Source organism: Sceloporus undulatus, chromosome 2 (genome assembly GCF_019175285.1).
Source record: "Sceloporus undulatus isolate JIND9_A2432 ecotype Alabama chromosome 2, SceUnd_v1.1, whole genome shotgun sequence".
Classification (NCBI taxonomy): Eukaryota; Metazoa; Chordata; class Lepidosauria; order Squamata; family Phrynosomatidae; genus Sceloporus; species Sceloporus undulatus.
The window spans coordinates 287,597,774-287,625,054 of NC_056523.1; the positions used below are offsets into that span (position 1 = coordinate 287,597,774).

General features: G+C 40.5%; 1 protein-coding gene across 3 annotated transcripts in view; it reads left to right on the top strand.

The window, feature by feature from the left end:
- LOC121922655 (NLR family apoptosis inhibitory protein) overlaps positions 1-27,281 on the top strand; it is a 38,058-nt gene that overhangs the window by 2,937 nt on the left and 7,840 nt on the right. The window contains exons 2-13 of one of the 3 annotated variants that reach the window (XM_042452328.1): positions 4,370-4,441; positions 7,120-7,702; positions 8,540-8,639; positions 10,216-10,297; positions 11,040-11,088; positions 12,667-12,792; positions 14,118-14,217; positions 14,748-14,829; positions 18,621-18,678; positions 20,118-22,226; positions 25,011-25,178; positions 26,330-26,860. In XM_042452328.1, coding sequence (XP_042308262.1) covers positions 4,370-4,441; positions 7,120-7,702; positions 8,540-8,639; positions 10,216-10,297; positions 11,040-11,088; positions 12,667-12,792; positions 14,118-14,217; positions 14,748-14,829; positions 18,621-18,678; positions 20,118-22,226; positions 25,011-25,178; positions 26,330-26,367 — 3,567 coding nt within the window. In that variant the 3' untranslated portion in view covers positions 26,368-26,860. Of the gene's footprint in view, positions 1-4,369; positions 4,442-7,119; positions 7,703-8,539; positions 8,640-10,215; positions 10,298-11,039; positions 11,089-12,666; positions 12,793-14,117; positions 14,218-14,747; positions 14,830-18,620; positions 18,679-20,117; positions 22,227-25,010; positions 25,179-26,329; positions 26,861-27,281 lie in introns of those variants that run through there. The other 2 variants (XM_042452326.1, XM_042452327.1) reach the window with 2 other exon arrangements.

Here is a 27,281-nt window from a genome sequence, read left to right on the forward strand (position 1 = left end):
ATAACACATACTGTACATTACCATCATTCTTACCTAAAACAAACCAAAAAAAGAAGATCCACACATATCTTTCCTAGCATTCTTCCTTTCCATCTTTTTTCATAATTTTATTTTCCCACATTAACTATTTCCCAAAAATTCTTACTAGCCTTATTATATCAATCATCATCTACTTTACATTATTTTCTGTTTACTCCACAGTTAAAAGAATGTTGATCACACCATTACTAAAATAAGAGTGATTTTTTTCTTTTTCCTCCTCTATCAATTTTTTTAAAATCCTGATTTATTCATCAGCTAAGTTTGTTCTTAAATAGTAGCACATCTAATACTTAGCCATCGTAATTATTTTATCTCTATTCCCATTGTTGCTATTTCCCTCCATTTAGCTTTCACCAAAACTTTTTCCAGTGTTCCAGTGACTCTTGTTTTGAACCTGTTTTCAGTTTCATGGTTAACATATCTAGTTCCAACATCTCATATAGTTTGAGTAACCATTCATCAGCATGTGGAGTTTTGTTTGTTTTCCAATACTACTTTGCATATACTGTTCTTGTGGCATTTAACATGTAAAAAATAATTTTGCCATATTCCTTCTCTGTTTTGCTATCTACCATATTTAATAGTGGTGTTTCAGGTCTCAGTTCTAAATGTATCCCTGTTAATTCCTATGTTTTACTTTGAATTTGTTTCCAGTATTTTCTTACTGTGCTGCAAGACCACCACACATGATGATGATGATGATGATGATGATGCTTATATACCGTTTTTCCAATTATCAAAGCGGTGCACATCAAGAATATAGTTACATTCAGTTTAAAAAATATAAAATCTACAAATATTAATATACATAAAAATACATAGGAAGATCTGTCAGTCAATAAAGTGCAATAAGGTGCAATTCTGTCAAGAATAGTGACTACAAAGAGTCGGATGGGTATGCTAATTGAAATAAATGTGTCTTCAAAGCCTTCTTGATGGCATCTACAGTGGAGGAGGCTCGAATTTCGTCAGGGAGGTTGTTCCAGAGAGTCGGTTCTGTCGATGTATATGACCTCTTGTGAGTTGTTGACAATCTCACTCTTGGGCATTCTAATAGATGTTTTCCTGATGTTCTGAGAGTGTGAGGCAGATTGTGTGGGAGAAGGCTCTCCTTCAAGTAGCTCAGGCCCGAGCCATGTAAGGCTTTATAGGTAATAACCGACACTTTGTATTGAGCCCGGAAGCTAATGGGCAGCCAGTGAAGAGATTTTAATATCGGAGTTATATGGTCTGCCCTGGATGTTCCAGTGACCAGCCTGGCTGCAGCATTTTGGACTAACTGAAGCTTCCGAACCTGGTACAAAGGTAGCCCCATGTAGAGCGCATTGCAGAAATCTAAATGAGAGGTTACCAGTGCATGCACTACTGTTTCAAGGTCCTTTTGGTCCAAACAGGGACGCAGCTGGCATATCAGCGGAAGCTGGTACCAAGCACTCTTGGCCATCGCATCCACCTGTGATGACAATTGTAGGGAAGAATCCAAGAGTACTCCCAGACTGCGAACTTTGTCCTTTAAGGGGAGCATAACCCCGTCTAGGACTGGATGACAAATTTCCCTGCCTGGACTTGGGTACCTATCACAAGTACTTCTGTTTTCTCTGGATTCAGCTTGAGTTTGTTTTCCCTCATCCAGCCCATTACTGATTCCAGGCAGTCATCCAGAGGAGAGATGCCTTCTTTAATCACTGTATCAGTCAGAGACATGGAGAGATAGATCTGAGTGTCATCAGCGTACTGATAACACTGAGCCCCATGTTTCCGGATGATCTGTCCAAGCAGTTTCATGTAAATGTTAAAGAGCATGAGGGATAAAATGGCGCCCTGTGGAACGCCAGATGTTAGCTCCCTTTTGCGGGAGCAACAATCCCACAGCTTCTGGAACCTTCCTGAGAGATAGGATCGGAACCACTGGAGCGCAATGCCTCCGATACCTAAATCCTCCAGGTGTTCCAGAAGGATACCATGGTCGATGGTATCGAAAGCCGCTGAGATGTCCAAGAGCACCAACAAGGTCACATCTCCCCTGTCAATGCCCAGACGAAGATCATCGACTAAGGCGACCATAGCAGTCTCAACTCCATATCCCGCACTGAAGCCAGTTTGAAATGGGTCTAGAAAATCAGTTTCCTCCAAGACAGCTTGTAGTTGGAAGGCAACCGCCCTCTCGATCACCTTGCCCAAGAATGGTAAAAGAGAAACTGGTCTATAATTGTTTCTCAATAGGGGATCAAGGGAGGGTTTTTTCAGAATCGGTTTTACTATTGCCAGTTTCAAGGCAGTTGGAAATATACCCTCCTGAATAACGTTCGCTTTGAATTTTTAAGTACCGATGACGTGGACAAGCTTCTTGGAAGTGTAAGGAGGATGACATGCCCTCTCGACCCATGCCCTTATTGGTTGATTGCTCAGGGAGGAGATGCAATGAAAACACCATTACATCTTATTATTAATGCATCTCTTCAGGAGGGTATATTTCCAACTGCCTTGAAACAGGCAATAGTAAAACCGATTCTGAAAAAAACCTCCCTTGATCCCCTGTTGAGAAACAATTATAAAAGGTTCCTACTTCTTTTAAACATTTCCAGCATTTATTGCTATATGAACCATATGTTTTGCTTATTTTTTCTGGTGTCAAGTGCCATCTATACATTATTTTGTAATAGTTTTCTTTTGCATCTTGACTTAACATATATTTTAACCTTTTATTCCAAAATTGTTCCCACTGATGTAATTCTATTACTCTACCATAATTTTGGGCCCACTTAATCATGTTATCCTTAATCAGTTCATCTTCAGTGTAGTATTCCAATAGTTTTTTGTACAGTTTGGATAACAGTTCTGGTTTATTTGTGCTAAGGATACCTTCCAGTTCAGATGTAGTATTAGTGAAGCCTTTTTAACCTGTTATCTAAAATGATTTTTTCTTTCAGCTGCCTGTAGAGAAACCAATCATAAATAGTGCCCTCTTACTAACTGTCTTCCTGCATGAAAGGGGGTTGGACTGGATGGCCCTTGTGGTCTCTTCCAACTCTATGATTCTGTGATTTGTCTCTATTTACCAACACTTTATTGTGAAATAAATACCCATGTCAGTCATATCTCAGTTCAGTTGCCTCTAGCATCAGAAGTTTTGAATTTTTCAATCTATTCTTTTAACCAGGATAGGCAGCTAGCTTCAGAATGTAGTTTTACATTTGACAGGGCAAAACCATCTCTTTCTTTTGCATCTTGGAGTGTTTTGATTTTGATTCTGGGTCTTTTTCCTGCCCAGATAAAATTTGTCAATTCTTTCTGCCAGTTTTTAAATACACGGTCTTTTTTTATTATAGGAATTGTTTGAAATAAAAAGAGTATTCTTGGTAGTATGTTCATGTTTACAGAGGCTCTTCTAACTAATAATGAGAGTTTTAATTTTTCCCATTTTAAAGACCGGATTTTATTTCATTCCACAGTTGCTGATAATTGTTCTTAAACAATTTTGAGTTTTTATTGAATAAAATTATACCCAGATATCTCACCTTCTTGTTTATATTAAAACCTGAAATATCTTTTACTCTTTGTATTTCTTGTCTATTCATATTTTTGGTAATTATTGTTTCATCCTTATTTTCTTTCAGGCCTGATACATCTTCAGATTTTCTTAATTTATTTAATACATGTTTGATATCATCTATTGGTTCTTCTGTCTGCAATATCGTACTGCCCTTTCTAACTTGTCCAGTAGCTTTGCCAGTTCCTCTGGGTGTACTGCCCCTTCAGGTGACAGGTGCATTCTGCACTCCCCTAGTAATGTCACTGGATCCTGGACAAGCAAGCTGACTTGGAATGTATAGCTGAAACATGGTTAAGTGAGAAGAAAAGCTGTCAGCTAGACCCAGTTATGCCCACTAGGTGTCCGTATGTTGCAGCAAACAAGATATGATAGGCAGGGAGGAGTAGCAGTGATCTATTGCGTGTTCATTCCTCTACTGAAGTGCCCTACCTGACAGTCTCCAAAGTTTCAAAGAATCATAGAGTAGGAACAGACCACAAGTCCAATCCCCTGAAATGCAGGAATACACAATCAAAGCACTCCTCTCAGGTAGCCATCCAACCTCTGCTTTAAAAAATCCAGAGAAGGACTCCAAGGCAGCATATTCCACTGTTGAAAAGCTCTTATTGGATGTCCTTTCTAATGTTCAGATGGAATCTCTTTTTCTTGTAGTTTGAATCCATTGTTTCATGTCCTAGTCTCTGGAGGAGCAGAAAACAAGCTTGCTCCATCCTCAGTATGACATTCCTTTCAAAATATGGTTTTTATGTCACTTTTTAATCTTCTCTTTCCCAGGCTAAACATACCCAGATCCTTAAGTTGCTCCTCATAGGACCTTTGGTTTCCAGACCTTTCACCACACTCCAGGTTTGACTATATACACTTGGCAACAGTTCAGTGAGACAAGGGCGGGTTACAGACGGGCAGGGGAAGACGTCTTGAAGGTTTATTCTGCTGAATACGGAGCCTCCAGACCGCCCGCCCCGGGGGCGTGGCTCAGGTGGATGGGGCTTCCACATGGGGGGCAGTGAAGACGCCTCACCTGGGGCCGTTTCTGACCCGTAGCTTCCATACCGCCGCCTCGCAGGATGCTGCAAAGAGAGAGGCAGCTTCCTCACGGGCGGCGGGCGGATGCGCAGCTGCGCAGCTGCGGCGGTCAGCACCGGTGGCAGAAAGCATATGTGCACATTTAAAGCACCCAGGCCCCTTTAAACTTTTTCCCTCGCCCTACCCAAGAACAATGGTGGTCTCCTGCCAGCTGGTGATCAGCTGGTGTTGGCATCCTTGTCCGCTTGCACGTTGCCAGTGTCACCAGCATCATGGATGCCTCCTCTCCTTTGGTCCCCGCGCTCTTGCTGAATCTGCAATGCACAGCCACAGCTGTCGCCGCTGCCACCGCTGTCCCCCTGCCATCCCCAATCACCACCCTTGTACATATGTAAATATTTTAAGTTTTAGCGTTTTTTTATTGTTAGGTGAAAATGGCACAGGAATGTGTGTAGGGGTTCACTTTAAATTCCAAACTTTCCACAATTCTAGCAGCGCATGCGTACATGTTGCTCTAGGGTTAGGGTTACGAGCATTAAAACAGAGTGCAGCTGTGCTGCAGCTTCCACATCTGCATGGCATCTGACGCTCTAATTAGAGCCTCAGTGCAAACTGCGCATGTTCCAGGACCCCGACTCATTATGCGACACAGCTGACTCAGAGCCTTTAAACGGCCAACACCAAAACGCAGCCATGAAAAAAAAAAAAAAAAGTGCAGCAGCTTATAGACGGAGATGCGTAGTTGCGCAGTATATAGAAAAGAAGCGGAAAAAAGCAGCACCTTTTTAATGCCGCTTCTTCCCGCTTGGGGCGTGCAGGCGGCACGTTCATGGCGGCATTCAGGTAAGGGCCGTCTAAAGGCTATACTTTCATGACGTCATGAGCCCACTCCTTTTTGCCCATCTGTAACTCGCCAAGTTGGGGATCTTAGTGGTGCATTGTCCACTGTGCTGCCCAACTGTAGCCCTGCCAGAGCTGGTGGAGCTAATCTCATAAGTAGTGTTAATCTTCCCCACAATTGTTGTGTTGCAGAATTTTAACATGGATGCTGAGGTACTCATCAGGGCCAATTCAAGGTTTCATAGTAGTGCCTTCAGGGTCCAATGTGGCTGTAGCCATGCTAGACCCTGAAGTCCTTTGTGAAGGGCTGAAGCACTTTGGGGTGGAGGACAAGGCAGTTCACCCCTTCCGCACCAGGTGACATCAACCCAAGGGATGCTACTGCAATCAGTCCTGTTCCAAATTGTTTCTAACTCCGCTTGCTGTTGAGTTTTTAAAGCTTTGTTTGCAATTGGTAATCACATGGATGGCACTTTCACATATGGAAAGCTGATACAAAAGGATTTTTTATTCATATTCTGTCAAGGAAGTCACTTGGGAATCCCCTGTTAGTAGCAATTATTTCACCACAATTGGAAGCCTTGTCACCCAATAACAAAGCCCCAAATAGTCCAGGACAAGGCATAGTACCTATGACCCATTAAATATTTAAGCACATGATATGAAAAATTCCACAAATGCCTCTTTCCGTCCCTAACAGTAAAGATGCAATAATATTAAACAACTGAGTTATCAATTTGATGTTCTTTCAAGATGAGTTGTCTGAGGCAACCCATCAAAAACAGATTGCTTGCCCAATTTCTTGGTACCCATTTACCCAATTTAGGAGAAAGCTCTCTGCACATCCCTGTTCATAAGAGTATTTATCCCCCAGGATTATTGTGAGTTTAAGTTGTACTGATGCAATCCTATTCCTGTCTGCTCAAAATTAGGACCCAATGGAAATTATTAATAGGAAGTGTGCAAAGAACCTCCAGCCCTGGGAGTGAATCCAGCCCTCCTTGAGTTCCAGTCTGGGGTTCCTCAAATGTCCATGCTCCCTGATCTATGATATCATCGCTTGTTGGTTTCTCAGCTTTTGTATTCCTGCCGCCACCCCACATTCTAAAGGGCTGAAATGCTTCTCTTAAGGCTTACTTACTGGCAGTAAGTTGGACCCCACCCTTGAGAATTTTCTTAAATGTCCCTAAAGGCCCAAACAGACAGGCCAAAATAAAGTTGCTTTGGGTCACTTTGAAGGTATGTTATTTAAATGGCACACACATCTTATGAGTCCAGAAGCTGCATCAAAGCCGCGCTCCAGTCCTTAGGACTGGAGTGTGGCTTTGGCATGGCTTCTGGCCTCTTAGGATGCCTGCATCATTTAAAGAGCACACTTCCAAAGTGGCCCAAAGCAGCTTTATTTTGGCCTTTTTGGGCCCTAAGTGTCTTAACAGGTGGGCAAAGTCCATGGCCACATGTTCCCTTCTCTCAATCCCCAGCTCCCCCAGTTTGTCATTCCTCCCCCACAGTCTCCTGAGATCCTGAATAAATATTTTTGATCCTAAAAGGGCCAATTGCACCGTCTACGGAGTGCAGTTGGCCGTACAACTGCAAAGTCGAGTATAAATTCAGAGACCAGATTATTTGAGATTTACAACTCTACTTTTTCTTTTTAGAACAGCATGGCTAATTCTGCAGAAGGTCCAAGCAGTGACATTACTGAACTGGACATTTCTTATCTAAAAGCTTCTTACCCTCATGTTAACTTTGATTTTGACATGCTGGCAAAAGAAATGGAAGAAGAATACCAACAGATCCGTAAGGAACTTCAAAGAGGGTTTAACGCTTCAATGAGAAGTGAAGTCAAAAGGTTGAAAACCTTCCTGTCACAGCCGCCTGGCAACTCTGCATCAGCCTGGTCTCCCGTAGAGATGGCTGCTGCAGGTTTCTATCACACTGGCATTAAGACAGCAATACAGTGCTTTTGCTGTGGGTTAGTTTTGCTTGCAAGAAGCATCAAACGATCTCCTTGTGCAGAACACAAGAAATATTGGCCTCAGTGTGGATTTATTTTGGGGAAAGAGGTGGGTAACATCCCTAAGTATGAGATTAGAGTTCAAAATCCCAGGAACAGTTATTCAGAAGTCAAAATCAGTTACAAAGAGTTGGAGTCAAGACTTCAGTCCTTTGCTGGCTGGCCATCATATGTCAGAGAAACGCTGCCTGTTCTACTAGCTAAAGCTGGATTTTTCTTTACAGGTAAATTCAAAAGATTCTTATCCTGGGGGGGAAACAATGTTTTTTATTTGTAAAATTGCTTTTAGTAACTATCCATTTCTATGCTTCAGTTAATATAGTCATTTGAAAGTTAATTTCCCTCAGTTTAGGAAATGTTTACTGCATTAGAGTGTATCTGCTGGAGAAGTTAATTGCTTCAGCATGGTGCTTGCAGTACTTGAAAAAGTTACTTTTTCAAACCACAGTGTATAGAATTCCATGAAAGATTCTGGCTGTAGGATTCTGGGAATTGTAATCCCAAAAGTTCAAATCCTACCAAGTTCAAATTTAGTCCAGCACACATGATTTGAGGTGGACACTGCATACATGTGGTAATTTGTATGTGGGGAAGGCCCAGAGTGGCTGACACTAGAAATAAAAAAGTCGAACCATATAACAAATTACAGTCATAACTATTTCCTGCCCTACAGTAATATTCACAGCATAGTAGTGCTGGTGGCTCCCATCTCAGGGGGGCAGTGAATATACACTGGGTTTTATCCAGCCTTAAAAGAGCTGTCCAAGTAGCTGTATTCTACAGCTTTAGCATCTTTAATAGCTCCTTTAGTGTTTAGGCTATATCCCGACACTGATTCACCACTACATTCACAGCAAAAAACCCTACTGATCTTTGCTTTAGGTGGTAGACCTCCACGCCTTTACTCAAGGAGTGAATGAGACTTTGTTATTGTCGGCCCCATATTGGAAAATTTCCTATAGTTTACTTTGTTTTGTTCCTGTTTACCCAATATATATTTCTAATTCAGAGGGTTATGGGAGATCTTGCCTGGTTCTTCTTTGTCATATTTTTCCATGTAGGTATAAAAGACACAGTTCAGTGCTTCACCTGCAGTGGATGTTTGGGGAATTGGGAAGAAGGTGATGATCCTTGGAAAGAACATGCAAAGTGGTTCCCTGAGTGAGTATTTTACACAGTTGTCCCATCATCCGTATATAGAAACACAGAATCGTGACCACAAGGGCCATCCAGTCCCTTGCAATTCAGCAATAAATAATCAAAGTGATAGTGGCTTTTGCAATAATGAATGTAAAGATGAGGGAAATAGGCATATGATCCTACACTCCGTCAGTAGTGAGAGGCTACCAGAAAAGTCACAGAACAAAAACTGATATGCTAGTATCAGTGCATCCCTGCTAACCTGCTGTCTGCTACCATCAACCATAAAGTTGGTTGTTACCAGTAACAGAAGAAATAGCAAATATCCAATGAAAACTGATGTGAAGGAAAGTGATCTCAGGATGTCAAAAAAGAGACAAGATTTGGAGACATGTTGGCTGTAACTATGGTGAAGGAGCTCTGTCATCATAGTTATGTTTGAGCAGGGGTAGGCAACCTACGGCCTGCGGGCCGGATGCGGCCCGGCGAGGCCTTGGGACCGGCCCCAGCCCAGTCCTGCCGCCGATTGCTGCCGGGGCCTTTGGCCTCTTGCGCGAGGGCATGGGGCCTTTGGCCTATTAGGAAGAGGCGGGCAAGGGGGGCAAGCGGCAGGCAAGCAGGGGCAAGGGGGGCAATTGTCTATAGAAGCCTCAGAAACATGCATTTATATTAACATTTTTTTAAAAAATCAGCAAATTTTTTCGCGTGTCCTCCATTTTTTAAAAAAAGTGTCCTCCATTTGAAAATTGTGTTCTACATTTGTCCTGGTTTATCTATTTTTTAAAAAATTATTTACTTATTTATTTTTTGGCTTCGGCCCCCCAGTTGTCTGAGGGACAGCAACCCGGCCCCTGGGTCAAAAAGGTTGCCTACCCCTGTGTTTGAGAATGCTAACTCCCCCCCCCCCAAAAAAAACCCAAAAACTTTTGTAGCTTGAAAGCACTCCAACTGAAGCATTTCCAAGTGCAGATCGTGCCTAGGGTCGCTGATTTTCTGAAGCATGAATTACTATAGCCAAAGATAATCAGTGATGAATTATCACATTCAGTCATGTGATGATAAATTGAAAATATAGATTGTTACATCTATTGATTCGAGGTAAAATAAATGGGAAAAGGAGTGTAGAAAGAATAACTTCTTGACTGAAAAAGCATATAGAATGGCTCATGCAATGCAATACATCTTTGCTCATTTTAGCTATGATTATGTCCAACCTCAGGTGAGGAACAAAAAGGAGAATACTAATGCAACTGCAGTTTGTTTCAACTCTTCCTGCTTTAAGGAAAGATGCCAAAATGTAGTTTAAACAATTTTATTTATTAATGTGAGGATTTTAATTGGTTTGATTATTGTGATTTTAATGGCTCTGTTGTTTATTTTGTCTTTATTTTGTTCTAATCAGATTGTCAGTTTCCTTGAACACTATTTTTCCCTGAAAAGCCAGATAATAAATAAATAAATAAAATATTGAAATAAATTAAAATAAAATCTGGGACACAAAAATTCACAGATTGACAATCAATTAATTGTTAATATCTGAAATCCTTCTAAAATGTTTAAAGAAGTTGCCAATAATATTTTGTTTGCTATTTTATAGATGTGAGTTTCTTCAAAGCGAGAAGTCAAGAGATGAAATTAAAGAGTACATTCAAAATTATTGTGGATTCGTTGGCATTACGGTATTCTTTGTTGAACATTATTGTTTTTATTATAATATTTATTTATATCCTACTCCCCCCCCCCCCCCGTAGTTGGAACTCAAAGCAGCTAATACTTTTTTTAAAATATAATAATATCAATAATAGCTAAATGTTAAGTTAGACCATCCTGGCTGTGCTAGAGCCATGTTAGAAGTTGATAGTGTGTTGGGAGGGATGAGCAGCTTCAAAGGATTGTTGTGTGGGAATCAAGATCATATAGCTACTTATCCTCAATGGAAAGAATGTCGGCTGTTGGGAGGAGGAGTGCTCAATTTATAGAAGCTAAATTTATCCCGTAGTTTTAGGTCTGACAATGGGCTGCTACTGTGCTGAACCTGATTTTCAATAAATTCTTTCTGGTTTCATCCCTAAAGTTTGTTGATTGGCTGAGAAGCAGAGAAGAGACAGGACATTCAGGTCTGGAGTCTCTTCTCTGCTTCTCAAGGCAAGGAGGAGGAATCTCAGGGTAAGAATGCAACCCCAGCAACTGCCCAGCTAAATTTGTGACCAGATTTGTTTGTGGCAGATGGAAAAGCTGTTACAGGGATCAAGTCTATTCAGGGAAGTCCTTGTGACATTTATTTCCTATCTAAAGATTAAATGCAAGCAACTGCAACCCATTTAGTAGCAGAAGTACTGTACCAGAATATTGTAATGAACACATAAAGACATACTAAATGCATAAAGACATACTAGTTTTATCTTTTACATTTTATTTTAGGGAAAGCATTTTGCAGCATCCTCAGGGAAGATATTGGCCTCTAATACAGGTAAATGGTTGAAATAACGTGAAACCACAGTTCTAGGCCTAAAGTTTAACTCACAGTGCTGGTGTTGATGCTGATTCTAATAAAATGTATGGGATCCCGAAGTCTTTGTCTTGAGCTATTTGGGTTGCCTTTTCTAATGGAAAACTCCTGAGCTTCAGGGACCATCTTGAATAAGTTCTGATGCACAATAGCCATTTCTGAATCACCCCAAAAGAGGAAACATGTTACAAAAACGAAAGCTGAAATTTGCATAAAATCCAAACATGCTACTTTATATGCATCACTTATGAATGGACACCGTCACAGGTCAGACAGCTGTATCAATCATAGTTTGAAGTCTTCTAGATCACCATGGGCATCATGCTACCATTTGAGTGGATTTGGAAGTGACGTTCTAGCCATTTCTGTTCCTATTTAGATTGACTAGGTGATAGTTATTTTGGTGTGCAACATTAATAATGATCAAATAGAAAGCCATGCCTTCTAGAGATCTCTGGAATTATGGTTTGGATTTATAAAAATCTTCTGAGGTCTGCAGAATACCGCTCACACCAAAATCTCCTCTCCAGGGTGAGTGTAAATTTGGAAGTAATTAGCATAAATGAAACTGAAATATAAGACATCTCACCATTGGTGTAAAATTCTGACCAATTGAACTGTGCAGTTGCTGCTGTTCAGTTTGCAGCATAGAGACTCACTGCTGATGAGCAGCTTTTATGCCCCTGTGATACTCACTTACTCAGTGGCATCCCCTAGGGTTGCTGTCACCTAGTGCAGAGGAGGTGGGGGGCAGAGTGCCATGGCCTCTGGAGAGCTGTTTGGGGTTTGGTGCGGCTGCTAAGCAAACAAGAAAGGGACACAGGGACCTTGCTTGCTTGCCCAGCAGCCACACCAGTTCCATTGGGAGTACTTCCCCAACAGATGTACATCTCCCTTTGGGGTGTCACTTGGTGTGGTCCACATTCCCCCCCACGTCCTAGTGATGCCACTGCTTTTATTGTGGTTCTTTATCCTTAAACTGGACTTGGATTGGGCAGCCTTGGCTTCAGTCCTACATCATAAGGTTGTTGTGGTGAGCTTTCATGTTCAGAAGGCACAAATTATGGTGTACCTAAGGTAAATCTATCACAGGGTTTTCTGTGGTTGAGAATATGTGATGCCCAAGTAGGGATACTAAACATGGTCTCCAGACTTATCCACTGCTCAAACTACTACGTCACGCTGCATAATAGCATGGCATACATTTCTACTGGCAGAGATATGTCATGCTAACACTATGCAAAAGCCATATAGAATAGTAGCATTGCACAACACAAATTTATGAATGAGTTGTATTGTGCATTGTTCTCTTTGGCACATCCATATGCAGAACAGGTCTGCATAAGCAACTCCACTTTTACCACATTCCGCTTAAAATGCTAATTACTTATGCTGATTACTTATTTTCTGTTATAAAGCTTCGGAGGCCATTATGTGCTTATTGTTTATCTTATTGTTACACCTATTTTTTTAAAAAAATTGTTAACTGATGATATTTCATATTGTTCTAAACCTCTGTGATATCTTTGGTTCCAAAAGGGGATTTAGAACCTGCTATAAACATCTATGAAGATGAAGACGTCAGGCTGGACACTTTTAAAACTTGGCCAGAGGAAGCAAAAGTAGATGCTACTTCTTTGGCCAAAGCAGGATTTTTCTTCACAGGTCAGTCTCTTCTCACTTTTTGGAGGACTGAATCAGCAGATATGGTGTTATCATCTGCCATTCTCCTCACATTTCCAGGTTTCCCTCTATCTGTAATCCTCATAGTGAGGTGGAGTGAATAATGAGATGAATTTTCTAAGCACCAGTATATTGTGAGATTTTCTTGGTCTAAAGGTTTTGAATGGACATCTAAGATCCAGTAACTTCACAAAAGCCCTGCTCCTGGTGATAATGAAAACTGCTAGAACTGGGCTTTTTAAAAAATATGCAATACAGTTTTTATTTCTTAGTATTGGAAAAAGAGGCTGGAATTTCGTTTATGTAAGTGTAAGCATTACTTACATTGATGTATGTGACTGAGCATAGCATCATCAGGGAATGGGAACAAAGATTATCTCTGTGAAGAGATAAAGCTGCTCTTATTAGGTACCATTTGTGTGATCAGGAGCTGTGTTATCTTCTGAAGGGATTTTTTTTTCTTCCATGGTGTCCTAAGATTATATATTTTTATATACTATAAATATTATAGTGACACTCTGGAACTTCTGTGCTGTGTCATAAAGAAGAAATTAATTCCTGTAGGGGTTAGGGAATGCTTAATCATATATTTCTTTCTATATTATTGCATTCCTCTTCTCATCAACCATTACATTTTCTCTCTGTCCTTCCTGCAGCAACAGCAGCATTAAATTAGGCAGAACATGATGAAGATGGTGGTGATGATTATGAATATTATTATTAACTTTATTTATACCCCAAGTTTTATCCAAAACTGAGATTAGCCCAAGTAATTTTATGGTTGAGTGGGGATGTGGATCTAGAGTCCATTCACACGAAATAATTATAGCACTCTTATTCCATTTTAACTGACATAGTACCATCTTATGAATACCTGGGATTGGTAGTCCAATGAGGCACTAGAGCTCTCTTGATGAAAATTATGAATGTCCTTCTCTTGTCTGGAAATCCCAGGATTCCATAGGAGAGAACCATGGTAGTTAAAGTGGAATCATAGTGCTATAATTCTATAGTGAAAACGAACCTCTGATCTTTAGCTAGTATTCTATTCTAATATTCTAACAGCTACATCAGTGCCAGTATACTGAAAGCAAATGAAACAAGTTGGAATATTGCTTAAGACTGATAAAAAAAAAATCCTTTCCCTTTTGGTCTTCACAGTGCTGGGGAAAAAAAAGATAAAATCGTCAATGTGGATCTGAAGCCATCATTTTTAAGCTCACCTATAACAACCTAATTTTTTCAAATGATACATATACCGCAAAAATAATTACAGTGATACTGTATGCTATATCACCTTCTTGCAGGAAAGAAAGACATTGTACAGTGTTTTTCCTGCACTGGATGTCTCAGTGACTGGAAGGAAAATGATGACCCTTGGGAAGAACACGCTAAAGCTTTTCCTCAGTAAGTGTCTGTTCAAGATGGCTCATTATGGTGTCATTTAAAAAAACATGTGAAAAAGAAACCTATAAAAATACACCAAGGGAACCATTAGGAAGCTACAGTGAGATCACAATAGTGAGGCATTAGCCTTCCTCAACACTGTGGCTTTCACATGAATTGGGTTACAAGCACCATTATCCCTAATCATGGGGTTGATGGGCACAAGAGCTGAACACATCTATGAGGTTACATGATAGGATCAAAACTGTACTCTGTATTACTATATTGTGAGTAATCCAAACAGCTACATACTTGGTTCTTAAGAAGGCTTTTCAGAGCTGTCCTCTGGCTCTGATCTGCCAGAAAAGCAAGAAAGCAATTTAGGGAAACCCACTACTGCTATGTCATCCAGATGTTCCTGGCAAAAGGATCAGGTTTTCTTGGTTCCGTGCATCATGTAATGTGAGTGTTATGTAAACAGCCAATGGCACCTTCAGCATTCTTTTTGCCGATTCCAGTTAATACATTCCCCCTTTTAAAATTTATTACAGTTGTAATCAATCTGATCCAGGAAGGAGTACATCACTGGAGAAATCACAAAGGGAGGCTGAATTGGAGTCATGGCATGAAAAGGTAAAAAAACACAATGAATGTTATAAAATCGCAAGGTATCACAATGTCTAGTGGTACCTTGAAGCCTAAGCAGTTTTATTTTGTGGGCTGCAACCCAACTTCAGTTGACAGATATATGCTTGGGTAGGTGAGGGATGCAGGGGGACTGAAGTGCAAAAAATAAAAACATCAATAATTATTTTTAATAATATAGATAAGCAGTCTAACACATATATGATGACAAAAACCCTTCCTCTATTACAAATGTGAGATAGAGTTTAATCTGTACATGGGTTCTTGGGAATTGTGACTGGCAGGTATAAGAGATTCATTTTGGTTAGCAACTCTCGTGGACTAGGGCCTGATCTGGGCTGCCACACCAAACAGATTTGAGCATGATCCGATCAAGACAACTTTGGTTGTACGCATAGCATATTTTTAAAGGTAGTCACCCTCTTGAACTCATGAGGACTCATTTCTGAGTAAACCTGAATAGAACTGTGATGTCAGAAAATTATAGCAAAAGAAATTAAAGATACTGGCCTATATTCAATTGTTAGTCCCAGCAAGAGTAGACCTTTTGAATCAATAAGGACTTGATATATCAACAGTTATGTAACTTTCATTAATTCAGTGGGTCCACACGGTTTGGGTTCAACAGTTGTATGACTAAATTGAGGCTGCCTTGCTTTGGTCATATCATGAGAAGGCATTTATTATTTATTTTATTTTATTTTATTTTATTTTATTTTATTTTATTGGGTCTCAAAGTGGGACCCAAGGCAGTTAACAACATATATAAAACAGAACCATTAAAATTGTACAATTAAAATCATAAAATATATTAAAAAATTAAATATAAAATTTAAAACATACAAAATTAAAATTAATAATCTAAGACCAACCCTCTCATACCCCAATAAAACCAAGCCTGCTAGATCTTAAAAGCCATGTTTAAATAAAAATGTCTTTGCCTGCCTGCGAAAGGCCAACCGTGAGGGGGCCAGCCTAGCCTCTTGTGGAAGGGGATTCCAGAGGGTGAGAGCAGCCACTGAGAAGGCTCTCTCTTGTGTCCTCACCAGGCAAGCCTGGGATGGTGGTGGGACCAAGAGAAAGTCTTCTCCTGAGGATCTTAGGGCTCTAGATGGTTCATATGGCATGAATCATTAGAAAAGACAGTAATGCTAGGAAAGGTGGAAGGCAGTAGAAAGAGAGGAAGACCACATGCCAGATAATTAGACTCAATCAGGGAGGTCACAAGCCTGAACCTGCAGGAATTAAGCAGAGCGGCTGAGGACAGGGGGTCTTGGAGAATGAATGTCTTATTCACAGGGTCTCCATGAGTCCATGTCAACTTAAAGGCAGTTAATTGCAGTGGTATTTATAATTAATTGATCATAGTCAGTTAATATAGGTATCCAGAGCTTCTGTGGACTCCATTAAACTGGATCGCTTTGAGTTTGTTCATACCGATAAAGTGGACAAGCTTCTTGGAAGTGTTAGGAAGACAACGTGTTCTCTCGATCCCTGTCCTTCTTGGCTGACCGCCCAGGGTGGTGATGCTGTGACATCATTATTACAACGTATAATTAATGCATCATTCAGGGAGGGAAAATTTCCATCTAGTTTAAAATTAGCAACAGTTAAACCGTTGCTTAAGAAACCCTCCCTAGACCCCCTGGTAAGAAATAACTACAGACCGGTCTCATTATTGACATTTTTTAGGTAAGGTGATAGAGAGAGCGGCTGCCTTCCAACTCCAAGCAGTTTTGGATGAAACCGATTATCTGGATCCATTTCAAACTGGCTTCGGAGCGGGATACGGAGTTGAGACTGCCATGGTCGCCTTAGTTGATGATCTCCGTCTGGGCATCGACAGGGGAAGTGTGACCTTGTTGGTGCTCTTGGACATCTCAGCGGCTTTCGATACCATTGACCATAGTATCCTTCTGGAACGCCTGAGGGAGTTGGGTATCGGGGGCACTGCGCTCCAGTGGTTCCGATCCTACCTCTCGGGCAAATTCCAGATGGTGCAGTTGGGGGACACTTGCTCCTCTAAGAGGGAACTCACATCTGGTGTCCCTCAGCGAGCTATTCTGTCCCCCACTTTGTTTAACATTTACATGAAACCGCTGGGAGAGATCATCCGGAGACACGGGGCGTGGTGTTATCAGTATGCTGATGACACCCAAATATGCTTCTCTGTGCCCCCGACTGACTCAGTGACTAAGGATGGCGTCTCTCCTCTGAATGCCTGCCTGGAGTCGGTAATGGGCTGGATGAGGGAAAACAAACTCAGTTTGAATCCAGAGAAAACGGAAGTACTGGTGATAGGTTCCCCAGGCCCGGGGAAGGAAGTTTATCCACCTGTCCTGAATGGGGTTACACTTCCCCTGAAGGACAAAGTTCGCAGTCTAGGAGTAGTTCTGGACTCGTCTCTGCAGTTGACATCTCAAGTAGATACAACGGTCAGAGGTGCTTGCTATCAACTTCGGTTGATACGCCAGCTGCGACCCTACCTGGGCCAAAGGGACCTTGAAACTGTGGTTCATGCTCTGGTAACCTCTTGCTTAGATTTCTGTAATGCGCTCTACATGGAGCAACCCTTGTACCAAGCCCGGAAGCTTCAGCTAGTACAAAACTTGGCAGCCAGATTGGTCACTGGTGTTTCCAGGTTTGACCACATAACACCTATTCTGAAAGATCTGCACTGGCTGCCTATTCACTTCCGAGCACAATACAAGGTGTTGGTTATTACCTATAAAGCCCTACATGGCTTGGGCCCAAGTTGCTTGAGGGACCGCATCTCCCCATATAATCGGCCCCGCACACTCAGAACAACCGGGAAGAACTTGCTAGAAATTCCATCATCTAAATACACTACTACATCCCAGAGGGCCTTCTCAGTAGCGGCCCCAAAAATCTGGAACAGTCTTCCTGAGGAACTCCGCCTGATCACCACTCTAGAAACATTCAAAAAGAGGCTAAAAACTTTCCTCTTCTGTCAAGCCTTCCCCTCTGGAAAATGAACTAGTGTACTTTGATCCCATCAACTTGCTGGCTCACCCTTTCGAATGATTGTTTTAGATTTAGATATTGTATTGTGTTATTGGTTTTATCTATTTTATGACGTGTTTGTAACTGGTTTTAAATTTTGTGTACACCGCTTTGATCTTTTGGAAAAGCGGTATAAAAATAAAATTTATTATTATTATTATTATTGTAACCACAGCAATGTCCTGTTTAATGCACTGTTGTTGACATACGTACATCTTCTTAGATAGTGTGAATGTGTCCTTGATGATTCTGCTGGACCTCTTTGTGTTGCTGAGCATGGTATCCTTTTGACCTGTCTTGCTGGGATGGGACTTAAAGGTACTGTTTTACAGTGTCTCCCATCCTTCTTAGAAGTGTGCTTTCAGAGGGCAATGCTGGGGTACTCTGGATGATGCTGCAGCCACTGGTCTTAGATATTCTCAATGTTCCATATTGTTCCTCATGTTATGGGAAATATCCACAATATCTCCTCTGGGAGAGATTGCCTGAAGGTCTGCTTGGTATAACTTGCATCCTGATGACGTCCCACTCTGCCTCTCTCTTCCATGTGCAAGGAAACTCTTCCAGTTCTGAATCACTGTCTCATCTTGGTAGTGGTTCATTTGAGGGAGAAGAAACTAATGCTTAATTCAGATGAGACAAAGGTGTTCTTGGTCAGCTGAAACAATTTTAAGGGATGTATTTGATTTTATGTTTCAATTATAATTTTGTATTTTATTTGAATGAATAAACAATTTCTTCCCCCCTACCACTAGCAAATAGACTGCAAAGACAAATTGGGAGATACAGAAGCTCTCAGTTCTGCAGTGAATAGTAAGTATTCTGCCACTTAAACTTGGCTCAAAGATCCTTTAGAAACCTTGGCTGGAATCCTGCATGGCATAGCACGGCATAGCATAGCATAGCATAGTAGTTCTGTAGCTGGCTGGTCAACACTTCCTAAACTTACCATTGAGCTTCTACAATCCCCTGCTCATAGCCATTCTGTGGAGAGAGGGTGTTTAGTTATGTCCCCATAGATAGATGCAAAATGATTATGTCATCTACTGAGAACATCGGAGGACCCTGGCAGACCTCAGCAGATAATGTAAGTAATACTTACTATTATCTGCTGAGGTCTGCCAGGGTCCTCTGGTGTTCTCAGTAGATGACATAATCATTTTGCATCCGCTACAAGGACATAGCCAGATGCTTCTCCAACTTCCTGCTCTTCACCAACCATGGAATGGTGATGAGGGGGCTGCAGTGGCTCAACAGTCAGTCCTGAAGGGCTTTTATTTGTTACAGAGGGAGGAAAGAAATTCTGTCTTCCTCAATAACCAAAAAATGACACATGTAGGCATGAGATAGAGGTACACCTCTGTATGCCACTAATGTAATGCTGATTAATGTACTGTATATATAACTTGGGTTTTAAGATTAGTTTGAGGTAGTCTAGTAATGCTCATGCTGTTCCAAACCTAGTGGCTTCCATATCTGTGGGTGGTAAATCTGCTCTTAAGTTTTAGTCCGACTTGTAAAGATGCTGACTAAAGTACTGTATCCTACCATTTAAACAATTTCAGAATCATGGCTAGCTCCCTTACATTTCACTCTAAATCCTGGCATTCATTCACTGCTCCACTGACATGAGACCACTAATCATCTGCCTAATTGTGCAATCCTATGTATTTTTACTCAGTAGTAAGTCCTGCTGACTTAAATTAGCATGTGATAAAATGGACTGTGGTCCCTGAAGGCTTATAATAGGGATGGGCAACTTCTAGAGGGCTGAACTTCTCCCTAACCTTGTAGAGTAGATGATGGCAAACCAAACCTACACCTGCATGAGAAAGTCCTGGAGAAGGAGGAGACAACTGAATGCAGGTGTGCTGTTTTAAATAACAGAATCAAAAAGGGATGAGAAGAGACTTGCTGCTTTATTATAGATAGTTAAGACAAATATACTGGTCTCTGCATCACTGGTAGTGTTTGCACAAGATTAATCTGCCAAGAATAAACCCCAGTTTATGATCCTGGCTTGCAAAAAGCTCAACAAACCAGGGTCCTAGATTCAGGCAACACACTAAGCACACCACTTCTTGCTTGTTTAGCTATTCAGCCTAGTGTGGAGAGCCAAAGAGAAGAGCCGGATTTCATGCATTGTTCCATGCAAACATGACTAGCATGTTGTTGCAAGACATGAAGTTATGTCAGCATAACATTTACTTTCAACAAATTTCACCCCACATTTCTCCTTTCTCTTTTGACAGACATGGCCTTTGAGGAACCTGAATGGCTTCAAGAACAGCTTAGAAGGGCATACAGTGATATTCATTTCAGGAAAACGTTTCCATTTGGGGATTCTGCCCATTTTGCTATTGATCTGAAGATGCTCTTTGGGGACTTAGCCATTGTTTCCAAGAATATCAATAACCTGCCTCTGCAGCAGCTCACGCTGCCTGAGGTTCTTGAAAGTTTTCAGTCCATTACAGTTGTAGAAGGAGAGGCAGGCAGTGGAAAGACTGCATTGCTTCGAAAGATAGCCATTCTTTGGGCCTCTGGGCACTGTCCCATACTCAGCAGATACAAGCTTGTATTTTATCTGTCCTTGAATTATCAAGACCGTGATCAGAGTCTAGTGGACCTTATTTGCAACCAGGTGGTAGGCCTTAGAAGATTATTAACAAAAGAGTCCCTGGAGAATTTGTGTCAGCATTTGACAAATGAAGTTCTCTTCCTGTTAGACGATTATGATGAAATGAATTCAGTTCCTTGTGACATTGAAGACTTGATTCAAAAGAATTACTTAAAGAAACACTGTTTAATTATTGCAGTTCGCACAAACAGGGTTAGGAGAATCCGCCAGTATGCAAACACTATTCTTGGTATCACAGAGTTTCCAGTGACAAGCACCCTCTATCTGTTAAGGAATTTATTTTCACATAACAATTCCCTTGTAGAAGACTTTTACATTCAACTGCGAGTAGAAGAAACAATGCATTCCATGTTCAAAACTCCCCTTTTTGTTGTGGCCCTTGGGACATATTGGACTCAGTATCCTAATGGCAATATATTCCTAGGTCTGGTCATTTTAAAAGCCTACATGTTGTACACATCACTGAAATATCCTCAGGAGAGTGATCGTATAAAATCTGCAGTATCTGCCTGTGGTGAACTTGCTTTACAAGGTCTCTTCAAATCCCTCTTTGAATTCAGTGAAGATGACCTCTCTGAAGTTGGGGTGAATGGAGATGATGCTCTCTGCTTTGGTCTACTGAGTAAATTCACTGCCCAGCGGCTTTGGCCAATTTACAAATTCATTCATCTTTCATTCCAAGAATTTCTTGCAGGTCTAAGGATGAGTGAGCTCCTAAGTTCAGATGTACAGGCGGATGTGGACAAAGGGCTGCAGTATTTGCAGCAAATCAACACATTTGTGAAAATCAGCGGCCGCTACCAGTACATTTTGAGATATGCCTGTGGTGAAGCTTCCAAAGCAGTACCCAAAATAATTTCCCACATACTCCATTTGCCCAGTTGTGAGAAATCATTTGAAAGCCAGATAGAAAATGATGTTTATCTACAGCAGACTCCAAAAGTACAGCTGATGCAACAGCAGCTCTTGAGTGCCACCTTAACCTTGCTCCCAGAGATTTATCTTTCAAAATTCACTGATGTTGTACTGAAACTTGCAACTGAACTAGCTTATCAAAGCAATATGGTGCCAGCTTGTGCCCCTATCATCTTACAGTTCCTTACTGGAAAAAAGTTTCCCTTAGCTCGCTTTGCTTCTAAAGATGGGTCCATCAGTCACTTCTTTCTGGACTATCCAGATAGTTTGTTCTTACCAAGCAGATTTGAGGAATGTCTTATTGGCAAAGAAAGAAACACTGATCTGTCTCTAGCAGAAAGATGTTATTCCAATCTTGGGACTCCAGTTGTTGACCAAGAATATGCTTCTGCTTTTAGGCCCTTCAGTGAGGTTTCCAAGCAAATAAAAGAAGATGAAGATACTGTTAATAGCATTAGGACATTTATCCCCAGACGTCTTCCGGATTCAGTAATAGCTCCATTTCTCCATAAGAAAGGCCAAGAAAAGATCCCACATTTAAAATTTTCTGTCAGTTACATAAATTCATTTCAGGCTCATGACTTGAAGAATTTAGCTGTGCTTTTCTCTGTTTTTGATCATATTGACTTGAGGCTGAATGATTGCAAAAGTCTTCTGGAGAGTATTAAACCAGCAGTTGAACAAAATCTGGAGAATTTTAAAACATGTAGCATACATAATACTGACTTGAGTTTAATAGAAGAGAACCTCCTTCTTTCAATATCTTCACTTGAATCCCTTGAAATTATGGGAAAGGCATCAATACCAGGTACTGTAGCATGACATTGAATGCTATTTAATTCCTCCTCCTTAGTTGTGCAATCTGTTTATTTAATTAATTATTTAAGACTATATCTATTTAAGTTTAAAATATGCAGAGTCTGGGAAAGGAACATTCTCAAGATCTAAAAATATGGTAGCAATCCCATTATTTTGTTATACAGATACATCTCAACAAAATAGATCTATTCATAAGCTTTACTTTAACAAAAAATTTGGTACCAGAGACAGAAACAACATGGAAAGAGTAGGGATAGATTCCTACAAAAGAAGAGCAGTTCAACACAGTTCAGCAAACTTTATATCCAAAACTAACAATATGTACATGTGAAATGAAACAGCTAGGTCAGGTAAGCCTTGTACATATAAATTAAAACATTTTGAACCTTAGTGAGACTACTTGAAAACTTCTTATAAAATTTATGCAGGGATCCCCCTGCCCAGTTTTCACTTTTCTTATGATATCCATTTTGGTAGCCAATATTATAGATCTGTACTGTTTTAACAGGCTGGGGGGAATTGATCAGGTAGGCTTATCTGTCTCCCCATTTTTCTCTGATTTGTTGTTCATGTGTGCTCATTATGCGATTTTTAGAGGCAGCTGCTATTTACCTTGTCTATTGTGCTAAGGCACACCCATCTACAGAAAGTTTGATTAGAATAGAATCCCAGTCTTTCTTAGCAAATGTTTCATTGCATTGTTTACTGCATAACACTGCTGCAGCTCAGCACAGTGCATCTGTTTTCCCCCACTTCTCCTTCACCATTCTCTCAGTGCTGCTGCTAAAAAATCCACCTAGTCAGAGGACAAGGGGAGACTTGATAGGTTTAAAAAGACTTTGTAAAAAGGACCTTCGTTTACAGATGCTTATTAAATTAAGGTATGCCTGTAAAATATAGGCGTTCATTCTATACTTTAGTTGTAGAAATACAGATTGAGACTCCCTTGTTCAAATTACTTGGCACCAGAAGTGTTTTGAATTTTGGATTTTAAAATTTTTGAATATCAATTAAACAATCAATTTTATTTTGGTCATTGACCAGTATATTTGAATATCTATGGCTCTGTACAGACGAGCTTTTAGTATGCCTCCGTCATGTGCTAGGGGTTGGCCAAGGACGCACTGTCCATATTGGCCTCACCCCTAGCATGTGATGGGGGTGTCAAAATGGTGGTGCCCTGTACACACGGGCGCTGCCATTTTGACGCAACGGACGTGTAGCGTCCGCACGTCACGTGGCACTTGCGACGTCACGAGTGTGCCATTTGTGCACTTGGGCGTTGCAAGCGCGACGCAAAAAGAATCCCCTTTTTGTGGGTTCTTTTTCCGCCGCCGGAAAGCCTCGCTGTTTGGAGGCTGAGGCTTCCCACCGGCGGAAATGGAGGCGGCAGCAGACTGTCCTTTTTGGGTGGTCTGTATCCTGCCTATATTACCCTATATGTGTATAATGAGACATTTTGGAGACGGGACCTAAGTCTAAATGCAAAATTGATTTATGTCTCATATACACCTTATACACATAGCCTGAAGGTACTTTTATACAATATTTTAAATATTTTTGTGCATAAAACAAAGTTTGTGTACATTGAACCATCAGAAAGCAAAGGTGTCACTATCTCAGGCACTTGTAAATGAAGTTTTGTTCTTTGAAGTATTTTAGATTTCAGAATTCTGGATAAGAGAGACTCAACCTGTATTTCTTTTCATTTTAAAAAAACTGGAGCAAATAGTTTTGTTTTGATTTGTAGACAGAACAGTCTAAATCTATATTTACTCAGATCTCAGTCTCACTTGATTTAATGATGTTTATTCCTTAGAAAAGTGTGCACCCTATGTAGTAGACAATGCAATAATTAATGAACTTTTGCCCTATTGTATAATTTATTTGTTTTATATTATTTAAACTTTCATGGGATGCTTCCAGATAGACTGTTCCTAGTGCTATCAGTAAAAAATCATTGTGTAGCTAATTTGTCTTTTCCTCCCTAAAATATTATTTGAGGGGGGGAAAAGATAGAAAAAGTAGGAAAATACAGGTGGTTTAGAAATGGATGATGAGAATGTCTGGAAATGCCTTTGATTTTAACTAAACTATCTTGGAAACTGTGGTGTCCTGCGTTTAGTGCTGGACTACGACGTTGTCAGACTATGGTTTGAATCCCTGCTCAGCCATAGAAACCCATTGAATGATCTTGGACAAGTCACATTTTCTCAGCATCAGCAGAAGGCAATGGCAGCCTCCTCTGTAAACAAATATCCAGAAAACTCTGTGGTAGGGCCACCATAAATCAGAGTTGACTCGAAGGCACATGAGAGGAAGATGTACACAGAATTTTCTTTAAAATTTATTTCCACCCAAGTTTCTTTTGAAAGAAGAAAGTATTGTTCAGTCTGAAATTTTAAGTGTTTACTAAGTTGAGTCAGCCACAGTCAACACACTAGACTTGTTTCACCGATGAAGCATGAATTCTAAGTCTAATTAATTTAATGCTGCCTCTAGATAGGTAGAGACTTGATGCAAATCCAAGAAATTCTTGATATTTTCAGGCAATCTGCTTGAATCCTAAATCTGTAGTGTGTGTGTATTCTGTTATATGTTTGAAACTGTGTTAACTAACATAGACACATTATGGGCCATATAAAAACATTTTTTTTAGCTGGATTAGCTGTTCCATTATCTGAAACAGATAGGGAACTTTAATCTATACTGTAAACTCTACGGAGTTAGTCTGGGGGCCAGTATTATTGAACATTTGCTTTATGTGTTTCAGAAACTCTCTTCTCAAATTTGGACAAATATACATTCTTGAAGGAATTGTCAGTGGATCTTGATTGTCAAAATCTGTTTGACCTAATCCCTGAAGGCTTCAAAAATCTTTGTGACATGGAGAAATTCCTCATCTGCCACGTTCACTTTCAAAGCAGTTCTCCCAGACTCGGTAAAGAGAAACCCACAACTCTGCCTTTTACTATATAGAGCATAATTAAGAGTAATTTAAGCACAGTGCAATTCTAGGCATGTCTATTCAGAAGTAAGCCTCAATTACCTATTGGTTTTAGTTCCAAGGAAGTGTATGTAGGCTTGCAGCCAAAGCTGTAATCCATGCCTGCTTTACTGCAAGCTGCATTGAATTCAGTGGGCCTTACTTCAGACTGAACATACCTAGGATCATGCTACATACCCCATATCTCGTGGTTGCACTCTTTAGTCAAAGTCCAGTTTAAATTAGCTGTCATAAAGTTTTATTTAACTGAAATTACTATATAATCCTAAATGGGGGTTGTGGGGAGTAAAGTGGTAGAAGATGACCTGCCCCATCCAAAGCTCTGCCAGTTTACACTAGCCAGATTGTAAAATGAGGCAGGTTTTCTTTCTTTTTCCCCATTGGGGCATGTTTCAATTCCCCTTGTTTATAATGGGATGGAAACATCTGATGACAGCTGGAGGCTGGCATAGGTAAGGGGCCAATCCTGTGCCTATCAGAGGAACATATATACTTTGGAACAGGTGAGTCCCACCACATTTGCTTAAACAGGACATTTGTGTGGGAGGAGATTGTTGCCTAGGTCCCATGACAGGATGACCAGACATCCTTCTTTTCCAGGACAAGTCCTACATTTCAACCTTCTGTACAGGAAGAAATTCAAAATGTCTTCCATTTTGAGCATGACTGAGAAGATTGAATGTACATTTATATGAGTGTTTTTAGCTTTTATTTTGTAATGTCCGACATTTTCCTTGGGTGTCCTACATTTTGTGGTACCTTGTCCTCCTTTGCGATTATGACATTTGGCCATCCTGCCTCATGGCTGCTTTTGTTATTTTTGTTCAAAGTGAAAGTGTCCAGTCAAAGCACTTTTTTTTTTTTAAAGGCATGTTTATAATAATGTGCATTGGAGTTAAAGCCATAAATGCACTCTTCCATCCAGTTTTGTTTCCACATTTCATAGTGTAAACTTGCATGTTTCTGGACAGCATGAGAGCAGTGCACATGGACAGGGATAATGTGGGAGGGGAGGAAGAGGAGACTGGTTGCAAATACGACTATTCAAAGAACAACAGTTTTTCTTTCCTTTTGTTTTTGGATAGTTTGCCTGGATACACAATTCTTTCTGGGTGGAGTCTGACTTCTGCCATGCTGGTTTGAACTTTGGAGGATAGAAGTAGGGAGGCTTTTATCCTTATTTAAAGCCATATGCAATATTTTCTTTTACTTTAAACTGTGACATTATTTTCATGTGATTGTTTGCAGTGATGTATTCAAGTATTTTAGTCCAAGTTTCAAGTCAAGTCTCAAGTCTCTACCTTTAAGTCTCAAACCAAGTCTAAAGTCCTTGCAAGATACTTTTCAAGCCAAGTCTCAAGTTGAATTTCAAATCTGGGAGCCAACTTTAACATAAAAAAGGAGATAGGGTGCATTTGTCAGAGGGGCCAGCAAATGTGTTAGGTAATGGGTGGAACCTGAGGTTTGCTTGGCAGCCTGTCCTTGCTGCACATCAGAGGAGCCTTCTAGAGCATTTCAAAAGCTTTAAAAGGATCCTTCCACCTCAAGCCTGTTGCCTAACTCATTTGCTGTTTCCCTCCTAGAAACAGACCTCTCACAGTGGGGATGTGTCTTGCCTGCTGCTCCAAATGAATTACACCAGCAAGTCAGTTGCTAAAAATATATAAGTCACAAGTTGAGCCGAGCTGAGCCAGTGTGTCATTTATTGCCAACTCGAGTCCAAGTCAAGTTATTGAAGCAACTTAAATCTAACTTGAGTCCAAGTCAATCGACACAAGTGTACTTCATTGACCGTTTGACAGTTAACTAGCTATAATTCATGAAACCTTGCTGGCCTGATAGACAGAGTAACAGAACTGGTAGTAAAAAGTACGTATTTTTGAATGAGTTGTCAGCCAACAGCCCTTTTCAGTAATCTCAAAAGCTTGTCTCAGCTTTGGCTTGCACAGTGTGAATGACTGCAGAAGAATTCTGTTGAGAGTCTAAAACCTTTTATCATATCCCATGTCCTGCAGGTTCCATATCTGACCAAAGCTA